The 13,155-nt window shown below is 33.3% G+C and overlaps 1 protein-coding gene across 1 annotated transcript; it reads right to left on the bottom strand.

The window, feature by feature from the left end:
* Positions 1-10,885: 10,885 nt before the first annotated feature.
* On the bottom strand, positions 10,886-13,018 carry LOC138132594 (serine/threonine/tyrosine-interacting protein-like). Its single transcript, XM_069050156.1, has 3 exons — positions 12,771-13,018; positions 12,112-12,521; positions 10,886-12,055 (listed from the first exon to the last, which is right to left on the bottom strand). The coding sequence occupies exons 1-3, from the start codon at positions 12,813-12,815 to the stop codon at positions 11,752-11,754; spliced, it is 759 nt and encodes a 252-aa protein (XP_068906257.1). The 5' UTR covers positions 12,816-13,018; the 3' UTR covers positions 10,886-11,751.
* Positions 13,019-13,155: the final 137 nt, after the last annotated feature.

Below are 13,155 nucleotides of genomic sequence, written 5' to 3'. Positions count from 1 at the left end.
CGAGTTTTTTTAATGATTTTGAAACTTTGACTTTAAAAATTTAGATAAGCGATAGTTCTGTGTTGTATGTACAGTGCGATCGAAAACAAAATGGAGTAAGTCGTGATTATCACGATTCAGTTGGCAGCCCTTCCTGTTTTCAGTATAGGCCGTGGCAAACCCAAATAACCACCACCTGTTGAATTTGGTTGGTGAAAACAAAATTACACTAAATGTTTAATGGCAATTTTGATATTACTAGGATGCTAGACAAAGACTATAATAGTTACCCATTCTAATACATACTTAAAGTTTTTTTTTTTGTATTTTATTTTAGAAAAGGCAGAATACGAACAACGATTTTTGCAACAATGAATAAACAATGTAATCAAGAAGGACTTCAAGTTGTTGACAGCTTGACACTGTAAGTACAAGTAAAATTTGACATTTCAAATTAAATTTAACATGCTGTTCCAGAGATTTCCTTTGATTAATTTTTGATAATGGTAATCAGGATTCAATTCTTTTTTACGGTTAATTTTTACTCTCATAACCTACCATTTTATGCTACGTCAAATATATGTCAAATAAACCGACAAAACATATCCAGTTGCAGTTTGCAGTGTTGCAAATAGCTGAATAAAAAATGTTCTTAACTCAAACACTCCTTGATCGCCGTGTATTTTGCTTTGCAAACGCGTCATATTTTAATATGTATAATGTATGGTATGTATATTTTACATTTAATGTGGTATATCGGGGTTACCACAATGTTTCTTTGCATTTATAACTTATTCAGAAATCAGAAAAGTCCCGTGACTTTGGCTGTCATTTGCAATTTTATACATATGTAAATTTTTTAGTTTATTTCATAAAGTACTAACCACCTAATATTTTAATTGGCTGTACATAGGACCTAATCATCCTATCATTATTTTTTATATCATTTTGAGAAATTCGAAATATCAAAAATGTTGGGAGTTTGTTGAATGGCTTATACAGGGTGTTTCTGAAATAAGTGCGTTAATTTTAACTGGTAATAGAATTCATCAAAAGGAACAACTTTTCTCTTTGCCATTTTGGCGAAAAACGTTGCGTAATGGCTTAAAAAACTAGGAAAGATTTTCCTAAAACTGTTCATATCTCCAAAACTAAGCTACCTAAAAACGTGAAACAACCAGATTCTTACGAAGTGGATATTTTGCTATACGGGTAGATTTATTTGAATTTCGATTTCGGCGTTAAAACACGTTTTCTGGATGAAAATGGTTGTTTTTTCATATTAGCGCTGATCTCAATTAGCCATTGCGGTGTTTAGTGGTGTAGGGCTATTTTAGTGAAAAATCTCTCCACTTTTTTTTTTGGAATGAAACATCGTTTTTCGGCAAAATGGTAGACAGAAAAGTTGTTCCTTTTGACGAGTTCTATTACCAGTTAAAATTAACACACGCATTTCAGAAACACCCTGTATACAGGTGTCCCCAAAAAAGAAGACGAGTTCATAACTCCTTTATTTATCGGAGGATTTTAATTATTTATACACCAAATTAAATGGTTCTGAATAATTTACAAAAGGGCCTCGTTTCACTCGAGTTTTAAACTGGCCCACTCATGCCAAAAAAAGCCCAATTTACACACGAACTCGTTAAATAAACTACTATTTCGAAACTGTAGTCCTCAATTTTCATACTTTGGTACTGGAAAAGTACCGGCTACAATTTTGATTAACAATAAGTATGTGCGTAGACATTGTTTACGACAAAATTTATACAATGTTTAAATTATAGATAACAAGGTTCTAGGTAAAGGGGTCGAAATTTACCGACATAAGAAACACCAAGTGCTTTTACATTCGTGAATAGAAAAAACATGTACTCTGCATATTTTTTTATATTTTCGATTTTTATGTCCTTGTCTTGGGGATTTAAAGACTGTGGTAAGTTAAAGTTACTGCGACATATTATTGTTATTTTTTTTTCTGTTTGTGCTCGTTGCTTTTTTCTTCAGGTTCAAAGCATGGTTCAGTTCTATCCGTATCGGTCTCTCACTGCGAGGAAGATCAAAAGTGTGTCCTGAAGAAAAAAACAAACGTTACAATTGAAATCGTTTTTACAAGTAAGTGTCCCAAATTTATTTCTGTAAATAGAAATATTGTTTTTTAATGCGTCAGTCCAAGAAGGAAATGTAGATTTGTATTCTAGACGTAGACTCAAAGACTGTGACACCAGAAATACATGGGATCATAGGTGCAGCCTCTATTCCATTTCCTGTACCAAATCCAGATGGGTGCAAAGATTCGGGAATAACTTGTCCTGTTAGCGCCGATCAGATAAATAAATATACAGCTTCGTTTTATGTCGAACCCAGTTATCCTAACGTAAGTTTTGTTTAAAATAGTACTTTCCAGTCTATATTACTCTACCTTACAGATTGCTGCTACTGTAAAATTGGAATTAAAGGATGATAGTGGAAAAGATTTTTTTTGCAAATTGATTCGTGGAAAAATTAAATGATGTAGCCTTGAAATATAAATATTTTGATATTTAGTCCACTTGCTGATTACATTTCGTAATGTAATCAAATAAATGCAGTCAGTTTTAATATACGTATGGTCGGTGGACAAATAAAACTGGGACACGTAAAATTTAATCTATGTAAATCAGACCATTGAATTGTCAATATATTTGTCAGTGTCTATATAATATGTCATACCAAAGTTAACCTATTTGTGATAAAGCCGTAATTAAACGATGCAAATTTGTAAATTTTGACTTACGTGATTGTCATTTCTGTCCCAGTTTTATTTGTCCATCGACTGTACATATTTACATTTTTGATGAGTCTGTACGGTACAATAGGTACCTATACTAGTAAAATATTCCCTAAAATATTTTGGGAGAATGACTTAATATTCTGTTAATCTTAAATAAAAGGATTAAATGATTTTATTGCTTTCAACTGTCATAAATCTCATTTTTCTCCTTTGTAAACTGCCTCCTAACTGCTCTAAAGCAAAAAATAGCAGATAACCAACCGTTGCCCTAGACAACACATTCAAAGTGACATTTCTTGAAAAATTTGTCAAAACTGTCAAAAGTAAATGCGAAATCATTTTTAAAAGATTTGGAAGCTTTAGGGACGTCATTTCAAACAATAAAAGTTTGTATGCAACTCGTTTCTGTGCAAATTGGGCTTTTCTAATTGCCCTCGAGGCCTTAAAATCCTCGCTACGCTCGTATTTCAATCTGGCCTCTCGGGCAATTAGAAAAGCCCAATTTACACAGAACCTCGTTGCATAAATTACTATTAGTAATTTGTCGGTATCATTGGACAAAACCGACATAACATTGTTTATTAATAAATTGTTAACGGGAATAAAGACTTTTTATTGTATTTTTCAGTGTAAAGACAGTTTGCTTCTTATGAAAATTCTTCTTCATCAAATTTGTTGTAATCTTCATAACTTTTCAAGGTATTAATTTTTTAGTGAGTGGCACATAGCGCCAAATTTGCAATTATTTTATACCACCCAGTGGTGGCGCAACGAAGATTCTAATTAGATATTATACAGCCTGAGTGAGCTAAAACAGGTCAGTTGTGTAAAACAGAAACTAAAGAATATTTTGAATTTTTTTTTTGTGGTAAATTTAATGTATGGTATACTCTTATTTTATGCACATTTTTTTAGAATTCTATGATAACCCTGTCAGGAGGTATTAATTAAAAGAAGGCGTCGACAATTTTTTTTAATGCATTTTATACCTTTTTATATTCAGTTGAAGAAGGATTTTTTTAAAATAATGTTAGTGCATTTGTTTTGGTGAGAATCGCCCTCAAATGTCACATGATTTATATTGACAAATCACTACTCCGAATTGTTTGAATAGCAACCAATCACAATTTAATTAAGCGGAAATTTTCCCTAGCGAAAATTCCCGATATAATTTACCTAGGGAAAAGTTTTTTCGGGCGATTCTCTTCCGAATATGCCTCGGGACAGATATATATCGCCAGAAATTTTTTCTTGCAGTCCCAACACTCGTGTTTGTCGCTCAAAATTACCCTTGGGCTGGCGCCCTCGTGTAATTTTCTTGCTACAAACACTCGTGTGTCAGGACTGCTCGAAAAAATTTCCGGCAATATATCTGTCCCTTGGTATATTATTATATGAGAACATCATGATTAAATATCGTCGGCTTTCTTTAAAAACCGTGTATGTCTAATTAGCAAAATTTTTCAAGAGACATAAAACTGTTTCAAATTCTATTTTTTTGGCGCTTATTCTTCCACAGTTTTTAAATTTAACGACAGAGGCGACATTGCCGACATACGAGATTTTAATAGCAGTTGAAAATCACAGTTTAACTTTAAAAAACGTTAAAAACAAAAAATTCTAGAAAACAGGACTTACACGGTTTTTAAAGAAAGCCGACGATATGTGGTCCAACTTCCCAAATTTCGTGTCCAGTTTTCGTTCCTAAGTTTCCAATTTGATCCAAACTAGAGGTCGCCGAGCGGTCGAAATTCGACCGTTATTCATTACATTTTTAAGTTTGAACGTTATTGAGCTTTTTTTTTATCAAAGAGTATACCTCTAATATTATATTAATAACCATTGCACATAATTATTTTTTTTGTTCGACACTGTCAGAATTTGAGAATTTTCTCCTGTGTGAACGGATTTTGATGAATTTGACAACTTGTCAAAACGAAACGTCAAGCTAATTTTAAAGATTTTCAGCCATTTGGAGCCTTTGGGGGGGCTCGTCGAACAAAAAAACGTTGTATTCAACTTGTTCTTGTGTAATTTGCGCTTTTTTGGCACTCGTGGACCTTTAAAACTCTCGTTTCACTCGAGTTTTAAATTGGCCCACTCATGCCAAAAAAAGCCCAAATTACACACGAACTCGTTAAATAAATAACTATAATTTTCTTCTATTACGTCAACTGCGAGCGTGTACAAATACGTCATTACGCATTTATTTTCGAGTTATTTGAAAAATATGAACCCCAGGAAAAATGAAGTATAGCTTGGCTAAGCCATATCTAAAAAACGATAACGCATTTTTTGACTTTTCCTTGGGTTTTTTTTTTTTTTGCTCTACTGGCCAGGTTTCGTCAAGGATACACCAGTTAATTTGCCTGTCTTTTTCAAATTATATAAAATTTAAATAAAAATTAATACAAAAAATGAAAAATGAAATAAAGAATACGTGCATCGTATTTTCTTATATATTTTTTATTGAAACAAAAAACCGGTCCATTGAATTTACAATAGTTTGAAAATTAATTTAATGATTCAAAACTTTGTGTAAATAGACGATGTTTTTTGTAAAATCTCTTTCATCGTTTGCCAAATGCCCTTGACCGTTATATTCGGAAATATAAAATCTCAAACAATTGGATGACCGAACTCTACTTGCTACGATGTACAATTGACCATGTGTAAAAACTGGCTGCCTCAATAAAATTCCAATTTTTTCGAATGTTTATTTTTGAGACTTAATTATTGTCATCGCAGGTATAATTGGAAATTGAATTCTTTGAAAGTTAAATGGTAACATAGGAATATGAATTTATCGGCGCAAACGAGTTCTCCAAATGCAGGTACCAAGGTGGATGTGAGGTCAGGTAGCAAAATGTAGAGGATTATCAGGGACGGGTTAATTTCACGAAAATGACATGGCAAAGCAGGTACACTTCAAAGTATTTATTCTTTCTCAAAACTTTTCTGTGCACCTCCAGCGTGTTTTTCCATCTTTCATCACACTACCTTTAAAAAATTTTGCACCATTAATAACCAATAAAGAGTTTCCTTTTTCACTGTAAATAACTTTTTGAACATTTATTGTTCGCAGAGACAGAATGTTAACTTGTCACAAGAAAAATTGATACTAAGTGTTGTATACTTACCCTTAATTTTAAGTGGGGTGGGTAGGGGTACCGGGGGGTACCTACCTTATTGAAAATATTGGAAAAAATTAAACATTTTACTAAATCTTAACTGGTGGCTAATGGCTAGTCCAGATGGACCGCCGCCGCCGGTCTCTAATCCGATTACAGGTACTTGGAGGAATTCGTTTGCCGATAAGGATCAAAAAGGTAGAGCCCTGCAAAAATTTGACCGCGTAGAGGAACTCGTTTGCGACCGAATTTATACGTGGATCAAAATTCTCTTATTGCGTGCGGTTCCAGTTAAAACTTCGCAATCAATAGCATTTCGATGAATAAACTTGATGCGAATTCTTGTTCCATTGACTAATGCATTCTTTGTATTTAAGTTTCTATCACGATCAGTAAAACGATGCAATTAACTTTCAATACTAACTTATGTGGTGGCAAACCACTAATAGTCAAAGAAAAATATTTTATAATTTATTTATAATTTAATTTTATAATACATAATTTCATGTCTTAAACCGAACAGTAGAAAGTAGACAAATCACACCGGAAATGTTACAAAACCTAAGGGGTGCATGTTCACTATCGATTTGCAGTTTACCAAGAAAGAAACTGTGTCTATTTGGAACCTTTGTTGCATTAAATAGTTTTTAACTTATAAAATTGTGTTTATTTTTTAGCACGTAGACTTTGAAAATCTTCAGAAAACAAATAGTGCGTTATATTCCTTGCGAAGTGAGCTTTCAAACGAGGTATCACGTGGTATACCCTTTATATTAAAAAAAAAAGTTAAAGGTGGTTGCGCACTTCCGGAAGCAGATATGCAAAAACCATATACGCCATAATGTGGCAAGGAAAAACAAAAATCGACCTGTTTCGGGATTTTTCACAAAAATCGCCTATGTCCATATTATGAATTTTATTCCAATTAAAGTTTCCACACTGTTTAGTATTTGATCACTGTTGCTATTTAAATTTTTTGAGTTGTTCCCCTTACACCGCCATTAGGTGAAGTAGAAAAACAATTTAAAAATGTTTGCCAGAAATCGATGACATAAATTGAAGCAATTTTATTCCGTATTTTACGCTTGCATTGTATTTGGAAAATTTGTATCTGAATCTAAAATTATGATCACAAGGAAAACTGACTAACGACTAACTCATCTATACGAGAATACATTTGTAAACCTAATTTTTTCTCTATTGTATGTTTTCAAAAAATAGAATACAATAGGAAACAAAAACGGTTTTTTGAAAAGTGGTACAGTTCTGACGTGTGAGGAGTAAGGTAAAAAAGTTTGGAGGGATGGTAATGATAGAGAAGTGTGTGTAATATATTTTTTTAATGCTTATTGCGGTATAACAATCAAAGTTCGGAATAAAACTAGTAAAAATTCTCTCGGAAAAATGCTCGCTTCGGAGACTTTAGTGGTTGGTCGCCGTAAGCTGTCGAGTGCCACACGCGAGCAACAATACTCGTGCAGCTTCACTAAAAAATAATATCTCGAAAAGACCTGAAGAGTAGGTACAACAAATCTGATGAAGAAAGATCTTCAGAAATGTTCAAGGTATAAAATATTTTGTTTGCATAAAAAAAAAATAAAAAACTAGGACTACCACAAGACGAGGTTATTTTTGCAATAAATTTTGTATTCCATGGCAATGATTCATATCGTTCGAACGACATTTTAAAAGCAGTTCCAGTGTCAATTTTAGATTAGATTTGTTTGTTTAATTTTCAAGGGTAGCAACTGTATAAATTAGTTATTAATGCAACGAGGTTCTCGCTACGCTCGTATTTCAATCTGGCCTCTCGGGCAATTAGAAAAGCCCAATTTGCACAGAAACGAGTTGCATACAAACTTTTATTGTTTGAAATGACGTCCCCAAAGCTTCTAAATCTATTAAAAATGATTTCGCATTTGCTTTTGACAGTTTTGACAAATTTTTCGAGAAATGTCACTTTGAATGTGTTGTCTAGGGCAACGGTTGGTTATCTGCTATTTTTTGCTTTAAATTGAGAATTTATGACAGTTGAAAGCAATAATAGTAGTTTATTTAACGAGTTCGCATGTAATTTGGGGTTTTTTTGGCATGAGTGGCGCCAGTTTAAAACTCGAGTGGAACGAGAGTTTTAAAGGTCCACGAGTGCCAAAAAAAGCCCAAATTACACAAGAACGAGTTGAATACAACGTTTTTTTGTTCGACGAGTCCCCCAAAGGCTCCAAATCGCTGAAAATCTTTAAAATTAGCTTGACGTTTCGTTTTGACAAGTTGTCAAATTTATCAAAATCCGTTCACATAGGAGAAAATTTTCAAATTCTGACAGTGTTGAACAAAAAAATAATTTTCAGTAATCTGTTCATTACAACTGCTGTGATTACTGATTACCATTTCTTTAAAATAATCGACATTAAAGAAGGCTTCTGAATATGTAGAAGGCTTCTGAATATGTGTTATGTTTCCAGGTTCATTTCATATTCTTTAATAACACTTTTTCCACCACTCTTAGACAACGTGTCCCAGAAATAAGTACATTAATTTTAACCAGTGACAGGTCTCATCAAGAACAACAAAATTATTATGTACCATTTTTTCAAAATATAATTTTCATTTCAGTATTTTAACCCCCCACCCCCTAAAATTAACGAACTGTCTATTTACTCGTATTTTCTAGTTATCTGACCGTGAAATAATAGTTTTTGTAAAATCAGCGCAAAACATTGTGTTTTTAGAATTAGATTTTTCGCTCTACGTGCGAGGTAGACATAAGAGGATGACATTTTTATAAAATATATAGTTAGTTTTATGCGCCTCCAAAAGGCAGGTGTTTATGTGTTGATTCTGTGATTTAATCAAACATTTTGTGAAAATGGCACGTTTATTTTCGAATAGTGAATAGGTACATAAATATTGTTTTGGCGTATGGTGAAGCGTGCGGGAGTGCTCCTGGAGCCCAGAGAATTTTCATGAGACTTCTTCTTGTGGGGGTACATGAAGGACTTGATATATTCGGTCCCAATTGATGCAATTTAGAGGCTCCGCATCCCCTCATAAAAAAATCAACTTTGAAGCAATGCATGTCTTTTGGGGTGGTTAGTAGGCAACTAAACGGAGGTCGGAGACATTTTATTTTTGAAATAAGTATAATAATTAAGAACGGGTGAAAAATGCTGCCACAACAATTTGCAATAACAGAGGAATGCTAGAAAGAGTGGAGGAAAATGATTTCGTCGGCGGCTTCAGTATTGTACCTACTGACAATAACGGCGGTCAGTTTGAACACTTCTTGTAATGATTACTGATTACTGATTACTACATGAGAATTTTCACGGATTAATAGGTACCTACACTAATTTTAGAAGACATTTTGTCATCATTTTAGGCATTAGGGTCGGCTTAAAATATTTATTATTAAAATTGTTTTCATTTAATTTCTAACATATGATTCCCGTTTTTCTCCTCCACCCTTATCATTATAAGTCACAGCAACAGGCGCAAGCCGCTGTACTTAAGTTAGCAAAAAACAAATGAAAGTTTTCTTGTATTTGTTTTTTTTTTGTTCTTTGTTCATCGGCATCGGCCAAGCAAGTAATCCCCATAGGCGGGCAATGAAGTTTGTGTCAAATCTTTCGATAATTTTAACTTGATAACTTTAAAGTTTAGGAAAAAACTATATTTAAATATATTGTTGTTATTAACGAGTTCTATTACCAGTTAAAATGTACTTATTTCTGAGACACGTTGTACTTGCAGTGTATTCATTCAAAAAAGTAGGCAGTATTTTTGTAATTTGTTCAGCCTTCCAAAAAATGTAAAAATTATTGCCTTTTTTAAAAGTATCCAAATGCATTATGTACCTACCTGCTTATGACATCAAATTGGACATATTAGGATTCATATGTAAAATGCGTCATTGGTTAAGTAGTGATAACATTTTTACTACTAAAACTTTTATGAATGTTTAAATGCGAAAATATGTATTTGTAGGATGTGTATAAAAAAATTATTGGAAAAGTGTAAAAAAAAGAAACGCAAAATATCACTCCTCATATAATTGTGGCTAAATAAACTAATATAATCTGTTCGATTATTTTGCATAGAATTTTTGTTTTTGCTCCCAAAAAGTTACATAACAAGCAGTACCTATGTATGTTTGAGTATTGTGTATTTTACGACTTTAGTAAAATATCGCTGAGTTGAATGTTGCTTTATTTTCTATTTTATTAATCTCACCCATTTTCAATCTTATCGAAGTTCAATGCGAAAGAGGGACAACAAAGTGTAGCTACTAATTATTTTATTTCAACAAATTCGATCTACGTAGTGTTAACTTGTGGTTAAAATGAACATTATTATTTTACTTTTTTTATCTATTTTTTAAATATACTTTCACATAAAAATTTATGGCTTGAAAAAAGTACTTACTTTTTTCAAGCCATAAATTTTTCAGTTGTATTATTTTAACAAGTCCACAAGTGCCTTTTTAAAAACGTCTTCTTGAACAAAATTTTAAAAATTCCAATTTAACTAATCTCTTTCCGACGTTATCGAGCACTTCAATAAAAAAGGAGCTTAGCAACAGAGGTTGTTCGTCCACGTTTACAAGTACAAACTACACTTTTGTCACTCTTGTTTACTCTGCTGCATTTATGGTGGCATTAAACAATTTTAACAAAATCAACACTTTCATCTTTTTCTTTCGTTAATAAACAACATTCCGAATTAGAAATTCGAAGAATTTTGGGAATGTTGAACGATAAAATTTTATTTTAATAACAGAAAAATTAGCACGAACATAAATTAACGTAAAAAAGTGCACGTGGTTTCATTTAAATTATCTGGACTTTTGATCTGCCAATTTGGTGTTGTGTGCTAATTTATGAAAATGAAACGTGATTAGTGAGTTTATCACAGTGCAATTAGGTACTTAGCTGGGTGATTAGCTCAACATTCCTAACGATGATTAAAAGTTGTCTGGGGGCTGCAATCGAACGAAAACAAATTTTTGAACACTTAACATATTATTTATTTCATAGGAACGAAACAAATGTTACAAAAGTACAAAAATAGGTTCTTTTACGCTACTATATCAATTTACAAGTTTCATAGAAATAGGCACTATTTTTATATACATAGCTGGAAAAAATACTTAATACAGTACAAATATCGGTTTCATGAGGAATTTTATACTTGTCTAAAGACGTATAGGGTGTGTGGTTATACTGGTTATTTGAGACCGAAAAATCTTAGATGCAGTGACTTAAGTTCGAAAATTGGCTTCACTTGAGCCAGGATGTACACTTTGGGTTCGACTGTGAAGTCACTTAAACCGCCTTAAGTTAATGCACTGGCGGTGACTTAAACCTTGTAACGAATTTATTGGCGTTCGTTTTTAGGTCTCAATTGTTTGCGTTATTATGCTAACACGCTAAAAATTAAGCTGTGGATGACATTCAATACAGTTTCAAGTTTATGAGAAGAGTTTGACTAGTTTTGAGTCAATGAAATTGACGAATTTGGAGAAAAGCTCAAAAAATGTTGGATGGCACTAAAGAAAAATAATTCTTAAAATGACGTAACTTCGTAGATAAATGAAAAAAATTATAGAATCTTTGACATATTATTTTTATACTTATATAGAACTTAAGTAAAAAAATCAACAAATATATAATCATTGTAAGGTACATAACAAAACACATTGCAAATGTGAAAATAAATCTTTCATAATGAAAGAATATGGGATAATTGGATTAGAGAATTGTAGACCCAAAGTCAAACTAAAAATTAATAAAGGAGATTCTAAACTGGCTTTGAGTTTAATGCAACAAAATAAAGAATCCAATTAACCTTCGTTTTTTACAGAAACCTTTAACTTTTCTTCATCATCCATAACTTGTATAAATGGTTCGAAAAATCTGAGGCGGGTTGGCAGTTAATTACGTGGTTATTGTTGTCAGAAATGGGACTCGGTGGTGGTTGGATGAGATCATAGTCCACACTTTCGCACAACTGTTCCGACTTACGCTTCTGACGTCTGCAATCGTTCGACGTCTCGCCCCTTTCCAGGGTCTGTCTGGCTTTGTAAATAGGCTCATATTCAATGAGTTGTGCTAAAAACCCTTCATTTGGATGAATACACCCGCGTCGCCTTTTCACGCACTCGATGGCCTCTCTACAACAAAAATGAACAACAATAACGAATACTTACACACAAATTAACACTCTTACTTGCTACTCAGTCCGTATTTCTCCATGATATATGCTAAGACTAACGTGGCACTTCTGGAAATCCCATTGTTGCCATGTACTAACACTTTACTGTTTTTCTGGAACGCCTCGTCGATGAACTGTTTCACGGTGGGAAAAAATCTGATAATGTTTTCGGTAGCGGTGTCCGCAATATTCAGTGTTAAATATGTGATAGAGAGATCGTTGATTTGTGGCTTGATATATTGCGCTTCCACATCTTGCCTGACACAAATTATGTGCGAAATTCCGTGTTCGCGTAATATTTTTTGGCAGTTTTTTTGAGCAGAGGAATAAGGCCCTAGAAATAGCCCTGGAACGATTTCTTGCATGTTCCTCCTCATGGTGTAGGTCCATTCGTTACATTGAAAGGTTGGAATCTCGTGCATCGGCTGAAAATCATAATCCATTAAGCGCCGGTGGTTCCATTTATTGCGTATTTTTAGAAAAACTCTCAAGTTTGAGTGATTGTCAAGTGGGGGTTAGGTTTTATGTCAAGGCGCCAGTTAAGTAAAATCCAAGCGAATATTACACCGTCTATTTATAAACGCGTTATTTTGCAGAAAAGTGGACTGATAGTACCAGAAAATTGTGCCAATAGGAGCCACACCAAACGATTAAATCGTGAAAAAAAAACTAACCTCATCTTGTTGAAACTTTACTGAACTCGAATTGACGTCTAACATCTTGGTGTATTTCACACTCTCTTGCAAAGAGCTTTTCGAGTCCTAGTACTTCACCACATCTATGGCATAGCAACAATCATTTAAACTGTAACGAAGAATTTTAGAATCATATCACTCGGTGATAAAACTCTAATAATTAATGGAGTAGCTTTTCTCAATTAATTCATAAAACTTCACGACTGCGCAAGTGCACGCTGGAGTTTGACATAACGCCATAGACGGTCGAGGACTCGAGGTTGGCACTATCGCGACTGATAACGCGGGAAATTTAAAATAAGTCAAATTTTATCAAAGACAAATCTAGCAAATTGTTGCTTGCGACGTGACACATTTAGTCGTA

Source organism: Tenebrio molitor, chromosome 6 (assembly GCF_963966145.1).
Source record: "Tenebrio molitor chromosome 6, icTenMoli1.1, whole genome shotgun sequence".
Classification (NCBI taxonomy): domain Eukaryota; kingdom Metazoa; phylum Arthropoda; class Insecta; order Coleoptera; family Tenebrionidae; genus Tenebrio; species Tenebrio molitor.
The sequence above is the reverse complement of the archived record's forward strand: the minus strand, read 5'-3'. Positions and strand labels throughout refer to the sequence as shown.

What these genes read in the sequence shown, in the direction of transcription:
- LOC138132594 (XM_069050156.1), bottom strand. Translation starts at nt 12,815, where the DNA reads ATGTTAGACGTCAATTCGAGTTCAGTAAAGTTTCAACAAGATGAG. An exon ending in TAAAGTTTCAACAAGATGAG is followed by an intron (nt 12,522 to 12,770) that starts GTTAGTTTTTTT and finishes TATGATTTTCAG; the next exon opens with CCGATGCACGAGATTCCAAC. An exon ending in AAATACGGACTGAGTAGCAA is followed by an intron (nt 12,056 to 12,111) that starts GTAAGAGTGTTA and finishes TTTTTGTTGTAG; the next exon opens with AGAGGCCATCGAGTGCGTGA.